General features: G+C 40.9%; 1 protein-coding gene across 2 annotated transcripts; it reads left to right on the forward strand.

Annotated features, from left to right (window-relative positions):
• Window positions 1–1,091: 1,091 nt before the first annotated feature.
• Window positions 1,092–8,947, forward strand: ak2 (adenylate kinase 2). Of its 2 annotated transcripts, XM_053612655.1 has the most exons (7): window positions 1,101–1,291; window positions 2,849–2,974; window positions 3,109–3,219; window positions 3,829–3,923; window positions 4,627–4,699; window positions 7,157–7,352; window positions 8,762–8,947. In XM_053612655.1, the coding sequence occupies exons 1-7, from the start codon at window positions 1,193–1,195 to the stop codon at window positions 8,767–8,769; spliced, it is 708 nt and encodes a 235-aa protein (XP_053468630.1). In that variant the 5' UTR covers window positions 1,101–1,192; the 3' UTR covers window positions 8,770–8,947. The 2 variants fall into 2 exon arrangements, with proteins under 2 accessions (XP_053468629.1, XP_053468630.1); XM_053612654.1 differs by lacking the exon at window positions 8,762–8,947 and having other exon boundaries at window positions 1,092–1,291; window positions 7,157–8,755.
• Window positions 8,948–8,991: the final 44 nt, after the last annotated feature.

Below are 8,991 nucleotides of genomic sequence, written 5' to 3' on the forward strand. Positions count from 1 at the left end.
TGTAGCTTGAAATAGAGATGTGTGAGACCATTTTTAAAAAGTTATTTTCTAATTAACTTCGTTCTGTTTCCCAAAATATAAACAAATTATTAATTTCAACTACAGTAACCCTGACCAGGATGAAACAGTATGGATTAATGGGTGATGTTTTACCTCCACCTCAAAACATGTAAAATTATCTTTAAGATAGATGGATAGATAGATAGATAAATGGGTGGATGGATGGGTAGATAGATAGATGGGTGGATGGATGTGTAGATGGACGGATGGATGTGTAGATGGATGGATGGCTGGGTATGTGGGTAGATAGATGGGTGGATGGATGGGTAGATAGATAGATGGGTGGATGGATGTGTAGATGGATGGATGGGTAGGTGGGTAGATAGATAGATAGATGGGTGGATGGATGGGTAGGTGGGTAGACAGATAGATGGGTGGATGGATGGGTAGGTGGGTAGACAGATAGATGGGTGGATGGATGGGTAGGTGGGTGGATGGATGTGTAGATGGATGGATGGGTAGGTGGGTAGATAGATAGATGGGTGGATGGATGGGTAGGTGGGTAGACAGATAGATGGGTGGATGGATGGGTAGGTGGGTAGACAGATAGATGGGTGGATGGATGGGTAGGTGGGTAGACAGATAGATGGGTGGATGGATGGGTAGGTGGGTAGACAGATAGATGGGTGGATGGATGGGTAGGTGGGTGGATGGCTGTGTAGATGGATGGATGGGTAGGTGGGTAGATAGATAGATGGGTGGATGGATGGGTAGGTGGGTAGACAGATAGATGGGTGGATGGATGGGTAGGTGGGTAGATAGATGGGTGGATGGATGGGTAGGTGGGTAGACAGATGGATGGGTAGGTAGATAGATATTTTATTTTATATTTTCTACATTGCTCTATTTCCACTTTCCTCTGTGTATCTGTTGCATGCAAAGAAAACATAAACTGATAAATTCAGTTACTGAACTTAAAAAAAATACTTATACGTAACTTCGAATGAGCGCGAGCCATTTTGAAAGACGTCTCTACAGCCAATCAGAGGGCGCGTTGTGTTACTCTAAGGGGCGGGACTTAACCATAGAGACGGGAAGGAGGTGTCAGCGCTTCCTTCCGCAGGTTGAGGAATTGTGGTGGTGGTGGCGGCGGCGGCTCGGAGGTCTCATAACGCGGTGTGAAAAGTCGACCATGGCGCCCAGCTCGCAGGCAGACGATGTTGTCTCTGGTGTTCGTAAAGGGATTCGGGCCGTCCTGCTGGGGCCGCCCGGCGCGGGGAAAGGGACTCAGGTCAGACTCCTTATGCTTGTCCGCTAACTTAGCTAAGCTAACATGTGCTTGAATGGACTGCATGGCTTATTCACAGGATACAGTGTCGGTTCAGGATCCGGTCTCCTGGTGCTATCGCTGTATACACGTTAGAGTTACATGGGGCTTCCGGGTTGGGATCCAGCACTGGGTTTATTTCCTGGATCGTTCGAGATTGCTCCATTACACTGAGCCTTAGTAACCTTTGACTCTATGGCGCTATTGAAGTCCTTGTGGAATAAAGTGACTCGGTTGATTGGAGCATTTTATAGAGGACGAAGCACCAGAGAGCAGTGTTTTACTGGGAAAGGAAAACTCCACCAGGAAACCATGTGGGGAAAATATTACTATTGAAATATGTTGGTTGTGTATTTTCTGTGTACTGTGAGAAAAGATAGATCTTTTTTCCAGCACAAGTTTCCACTGATGTTCTCATTCATTCATTCATCTATCTTCAGTACCTGCTTTATCCTGGTCAGGTATGGGATTAGATTTGTGCTAAAAGTATTGAATGTAACTTTTCAAGAAATGAACAAAAATATACACTGTGGTTTGTTTGTTTTGTTTTTTCCTCTTGGTGTATTTTTGTTTATTTATTAAGTTATGTTTAGTGCTGTTTATTGGAAGACCATGTTAAATTATTTCCACTGAAAAAACAAAAAACACTATTTCAGTTTGAGGTGGGGTTTTTTGTTGTTGTTGTTGTTGTTGTGCTGTATATTTTTTAGTTTGTTTCTTGAAAAGTTACAGTCAATACTTTCGGCACAAATCTAATCCTACAGTCAGGGGCACTGGAATGTGAAAAAGCCTTTGTTTGTCACATATTCTTTACAGCACAGTGAATTTTCACATCTCCCTGCTTGTTAGGATACGGTGATACGGCCCCTGGAGCACTTGCTCAATGACCCAACAGGGGCAGCATGAACCCCTGACCTTCTGATCCACCACTGCCCAGTTTACACTTTTGTAGAGAGCAATGGGGGAATTTCACCAGCATAGGGTGATATCCCTACTCTTGGTCCACAGGTTTAATGTCTCATCCGAAAGAAGGTGCTTTTACATCACTATTCTGACTACATGGTGACCACCTGCCTCACTAATACCACTTTCAGGCGTAGCCCTGGTATCCTGCAGGAGTACTGGCCAGGCTCAACCCTGCTTAGCTTCAGTGGAAAACCAGGTGAGAACTGCAGGGAGATATGTCTCTGGCTGTGCTCTGAGTTTGCCCTGAATGTGATGTTTAATCCGGTGGAAACCCACACAGACTGTAGCTTGAGCTCAGGATCGAACCGGGGAGCCTGGAGCTGCTAAGACAGAATATCTGAAAACAGAGTTACCGAATCTGAATTTATGAGCACTAAAAAAACCATTTGAATAAAGGGAGTGTGATATATATATATATATTTTTTTTAGAGTGTGAATTTTAAAATGTGAATCTCACAGAGCACTGAAATAGAAAGTTAATGCCCTGAATGTCAATGTGACCTATTTAACTGGACGAGATATCTGGTTTAATGCTTTGTCCTTTGGCTTTTACAGGCCCCCAAGCTGGCAGAGAAGTTCTGTGTGTGTCATCTGGCCACTGGGGACATGCTTAGAGCGATGGTGGCCTCTGGCACTGAACTAGGCAAAAGATTAAAAGCCACAATGGATGCTGGCAAACTGGTAATGGGGACAAATGTCCACCTTTGCTCTGGTGATTTAGCCTTTTTCCAGAAGCTCTAATTATTTTGTTTAACATTTTTAAAAGAGCGTTTTGTTGTGGTTGTTTTGAGTCACTGTCTGTCTTCTGTCGTTAGGTGGGTGATGAGATGGTCGTCGAGCTCATCGAGAAGAACCTGGACACTCCTGCCTGCAAAGAAGGGTTTCTGTTGGATGGTTTTCCTCGCACAGTCAAACAAGCAGAAATGGTAAACTTAATGAGTGTTGTTAGACTAGTGAGCAATAAATCACTCATTCAGTACATTTACATGGACAACAATAATCCGATATGGACCCGATTAAGACAATACTCTGATTAAGAAACTAGCATGTAAACAGCGATTATTGATCACCTTAATCCGATTACTCATACTCGAAGTAAACACAAATCGGATTAAGACATGTGGAGTATTCCTGTTTTAGTCGCATTATCGGCGTGCATTACAGACATGTACACACCTTAATCACATTATTAACGTCGTGTTATAATTAACTGCACTTGAAGCTTTCGTGAAATAAAAAATGAAACACCCAAAACTGTATACGGTCCCATAACGAAGACCAACTGTATGTCGATACGTGAAATTCTGGAGGGAACGTCGGACGGCGTGGCGTGGGGACGTAATGACGTGTGCCGTTAATCGATCTATGTTCTATAACATGTAAAACGGGAACATGAAAGGAATATCCTAAAATCAACTCATGTAAACACCTTAATCAGAATATTGTCTTATTCAGAATAAGGTCAGTAATTAGATTACTGCTGCCCATGTAAATGTAGTCATTGTTATATGAAATGTTCCTGTTCTCCCCTGTAGTTGGACGATCTGCTTGAGAAACGCACAGAGAAGCTGGACTCGGTAATCGAGTTCTCTGTAGAGGACTCTCTCCTTGTTCGCAGGATCTGTGGCAGGTAAGAGGAGGGGAAAAGTGTGCATTAAACCAAAGGTTTGTAATGTGCTTCTGCAGTTCTGTCTAAATAAACGCAGCTTGCGTTAATTCATAAGCCAGTCCTATTCTACAGGTGGATTTGAAATGGATCAGATCAGCACTGAGTGACATTCAGAATAGAAATCTGGTCGGCGCATGTTCAAATAAAAAAACATTGTACGTGTTGCTACTTGAAATTTCCTTCAACTTTGATCTACTGCGTCTTACTGTTTTGAAATCCAACCAAATCTGTTAACAAATAATGCATCTCTAACATCTATTACATCCGTTACGCAACTCCGCAGTCCATCAGGCTGGAAATGTAAAATCACTGGTGAGCTTGTACTCTGGGCTTTTATTTATTTTATTCATTTGTTTGATTTCTTTTGTGTTTATAAAAGTAAACCGAGAAACATACACGTTCAATTTATAGCTCCTGCATCAGAACATGGGAGCACAAGATTACACATGAATCCCTGTTTCAGTCTGATACGAACGATTGTGTCTTAAATCACTCGATTCAACTTCTTGTAAATTCCCCTAAGTTGATTTCGAAGTGTTGGGGCAGTTACTATCCTGTGCAGTAGCGTTCCCCTCGTGTTCCCCTCATGAGGTGGATTTGGAAGCATTTCTTAAAGAATGCTTGATTTTTATTATTTTTTTCCTCTGGTTTGTTGCATTTTCAGACTTATTCATCAGTCCAGTGGCCGCTCGTACCATGAGGAGTTTAATCCGCCTAAGGAGCCTATGAAGGATGATGTAAGTTTAAATAGTGTCGAATCTCAGGTTACAGCTTAGTTTGCATAATGTATATGAATATTGCGAAAACGCACAAGAGGGAAATTTCATAAAGCTGGAATCTTGGGTTAAATACCAAGTTAAAAGCATCGGCGCAGTGGCTCCTTTACACTGCCGGCTTGCTCTGCTGTAATAACCCTCTGCACCGCAGTAGTTCGAACTTTACTGATTACAGACATTCTCTATTATTGGCAAAAATGTTCCGTTTGTTCAGGTCACTAGCGTTATTGTCTGTGTTTTTGATAAATGTGCATGTAGTTTATGCTGTGTATACAGGGTGTCCCAAAAGTCTCCATATATAAGGGACTATGTTTGCCAGCATCATGTCTGTCGTGCCTTCATCAGTGGATGTTCGTGGACGTTCACATCTCGGTCGGTCCGCAGCACTTCCAGTCTTTTTGAATTTCTTAATAAGTTTGACAACAGAATCGTGTGTGTGTGTGTGTGTGTGTGTGTGTTGTGCTCGCCATGTTTCCTGTGAAAGTCCATTGCAACCTTGCGACAGCTTCCTGATCCACCCATGAGAATGATTTCAATATGTTCTTCTTTTGTCCAAGGTGTTCTGAAATGCTATCTGAAAAAAATATATGCTAACCTATGAAAAATTTTAGATGGCATTTGGCTAAAAAGTCTTAATTCCCCCCATGTATGGAGACTTTTAGGACAACCTGTATTATGACAAATCATTCAAGTGTTCAGTATTTTTACATCACAAAACATTAAATGCAACGGGAATGATGGCCATTACATTTTTATTATTTTTGTTCCAGGCTCAGCCATTGTCAGCCTCAGCTCCAAAATGTAGAAAGTGTTTGGTATTGTGTAATTGCTGTTCTGGTAGCCTGTGCCAGCTCATAAGGACAACTACGCTGTATTCATGTAGCCAATTTTGTTTCTTTCTTTTTTCTTTTTTTTTTTTAAATTTATATATGCCATTTAAAAAAAATTTTTATCCTGATCGGTTTCATACAAACAGAACAGAATTATTCAAATGAGTGGCTAAAGGCCAGTTCACACTTTTTTTTCTTCTTCTTCTTCTTCTTCTTCTGCTGTGTTTGTTTTTCCTTGCGTGGGTTAGTGAAGCTTAAACTCCATAGAGATGTGTTTAAATCTCACGCTTTAAAATAATATTAATCATCTAAGAAGTAGTCAGGATTGTGCAGCTTGTAGTTGCACAGCAGGGCGTTTATACAGAAATGATAACCAGAAAAAGGCTCATGCAATGTTTGTTCATGTCAGTATTTATTGAGCTGTGTTTGTCATTACAGCTGGCCCAAATTCAGCTGTCCTCGTCCCCCGTCCTCATTCGGTGACACAGTTGTACTAGTTAACGTCATAAAAACGAAGGACTTTGTCGTGACCGTATTAAACTGGTATTCAAAGTGTCCTTTTGTGCTACCAGTTTAGGATAAGGAATGCAACAGATGCACTTCTTTTCCTGGCTATACATATGCCCTATGTGTCCTGTATCTTCAAGGTGTCCTGTGTCACTAATGCTGGAAAGCCTTTTAAACCTAGACTGCTTTACAGTAATGTTAAAGCTCAAACTCCTCAGATGTCTATGGAAAGGCAGCTAGCTGTTCTACTACCTACAGAGCTAACATCACAACTAAAACAATAAGGCCATGGTGTATAAATACATTTATACCACAGCTCTGTTAAAGTCTCAAGTCTGATTGGACAGAAGGTCATTTTCTGTAACAGCTTGATTAAGCAAGTTGTTAAGATAAAGACAGATGTTAAGGTGCTTGTACCTTATAATTATAATAGCTTGTACAATATAATTTTCATATTATATTGAGACGTTATATTGAGAAGTTACACAGGTGTATGACTGATGCTCCAAATAAACCAAGTCTAATAACAAACAAGTTATTTAAGAAAGAATAATTGATGATATGGTTAAGCTTTCTATGAGAGGATAAAGTGGTGTTTTTAATAAATAAAAATCATAACCTTTGGTAAATTGCTGCTGTATAAGAGGAATAAAACACTTAGGGATGCCAAGATGCTTCAAAACAGCCTGTTGTTTAGTATTTTCCTATAATAGCATGTCCTGTTGTCGTGTTCTAATCCTTACATAAGTCGTCCCGCTATCCTGTCCCGTCCCGTCCCGCTGTCAAACTGTAGTAAAAAATGTTTTGCTCTTCTACCTGAAGAACGAATGTTTCCTAGATTAAGGGAATTTTGGATACAGATTTATTATTAGTGTGGCATCAGGTGTTTTTTTTGGGGGTTTTTTTTTTTTGGTGCGTGTCCTGCCAGAGACCAAACTGATGCAAATAAATTTCCAAGCCAGATAGAATCTAGTTCTGCATTGAGTAACACTTGGAGTCCTAACCCATATGAGATCATTAACTGTGCCTCTTGGTCTGAACTCAGGTACTGATATGAATGTATGTTTCTCTGTGCATTTAGGTGACTGGGGAGCCTCTGACCCGCCGTAGTGATGATAATGAGAAGACGCTGCGCTCGAGGCTGGAGGCCTATCACAAACAGACAGCCCCCCTGGTGCAGTACTATAGCGCACGTGGTATTCACCATGCCATCGATGCTGCTCAGTCACCCGAAGTCGTCTTTGCCTCCATCCTTGCTGCCTTCTCAGCCACCACCTGTAAAGACCTTGTGTTATTCATCTAAACATTTTCTCCGTCCCTCTTTTTCCTTAGTGTCTAACTCTTTCAAGGAAAGGATTGGGTTCCGCCTCTAAGGAAAATGCTGCATTTGAGTGTGTGAGTTTGCCAGCTTAGGTTTTTCTGGAAGCTAATTGTTGAGTTGTGCCTATGGAAACATGACAGCTTTGACAATTATCTGTCTCTTCTTACATTACGCATCATGGCACACATGGATTTTATATCTGTGTAATAGTAAATGCCTAATGGTGGAGTATGTATCTTATCTAAACAAAGTAGGTTGCAGTTTCAGGCTTTCTACATTTGTGTCCAAGTAATGAGCAGTAGCGGCCTGTACCATGAAGCTAGTTGAACAAACTCGGGGTTACGGGATTAGTTTCGAGTTGACAACCAAACCAATCCAATCAGGCTTCATTGGTACCATGACGCTGGTTATCAACATCTGTCAACTCAGGCTTTGATCCTTAAGCTATGTTTAGTCCGTGAGCGCGTGCACGTAAATGCGTGACGTCGTTAAAAGCAACAACGTTGCGGCTGCCGAAGCTCGGGAACATTGCTGATTGTGTAAATGTGTACGTTTACTTTTATAGGCTCGCAATGAGAATAAACGGACTGGAAACTTATAATCTTTCATGTCATTTCATTTAATATAAATGTAAATTGTTTTAATTAAATGTTTCTCTAAGTCCTCTTCTTACAGTTTGCACTGGGGAGTTAAATTAGTCACTTTGCTCACAGCTGATTGGTCCAAGTTGGGTTTGAGTTCTCTTACCCATAACATAACCCGCCCCGGGGCAGGTCAGCCATAGAGAGTAAATTACTATGGTGATGAACACCGGTAAAGGCAGAGCCACTTTGATGGTATCTAAAACCCAGGGATGGCTGAAACTTACCTGGCTAGCCGTCTAAACCAGCTTCATGGTACAGGCCCCAGGTCTAGACAAAACAACAACAACAAAGAAAAAACAAGAGGATGTATTTTCACTTAGAAATCACACTCACTAAGTCAGCATGACCAATCTCTGCTAATGTCACTTGCTTTCTATCACCTACTACTTTTAGATCAATCTTCCTGATTGTCAATGCTGCTTGAGTCCTCAGTCTATATTTTGATATATATATATATATAGCTACTCATTTTTTAACCCCTTTGTAGGCAAATAATTTTGACATTGTACTGAAAACTGCTTTTGCTTTTGTAATTGTATTTTCTTCTTGTGATTTTGCTCTTGTCCACCAGGTGGTGTGTGTTTGATTTTTTTTGTTTGTTTGTTTGCAGCATCCTGCTGTGGAAAAAAAAACATTTTAGAAATGCTTTCCCTTTTTTGCGTCCATCAACTGAATAGAATATTTAATTTACCTGTGCCGTTTTTGTTTTTTTCTTCTACAGCTGTCTGAAACCTGCTTCCTCCATCCAGTCAGAGCCTGATGAGGGGTGGGGTGTCTATAACACACATAGGTTTATCCATGGTTATGATGGTATGCTTTATTTTGTATAGCTTACCAACATTAAAACAGACAGTGCAGACAAAGCTGACTTTGATATACGTGAAATAAAAGGTAATATTCTACTGTCTTCGTGTTTTTTTTTGTTTGTTTTTTTTTTCCCCCTCTTGGGAG

The sequence above is a fragment of the Ictalurus furcatus genome, chromosome 24 (genome assembly GCF_023375685.1).
Source record: "Ictalurus furcatus strain D&B chromosome 24, Billie_1.0, whole genome shotgun sequence".
NCBI classification, from domain to species: Eukaryota; Metazoa; Chordata; class Actinopteri; order Siluriformes; family Ictaluridae; genus Ictalurus; species Ictalurus furcatus.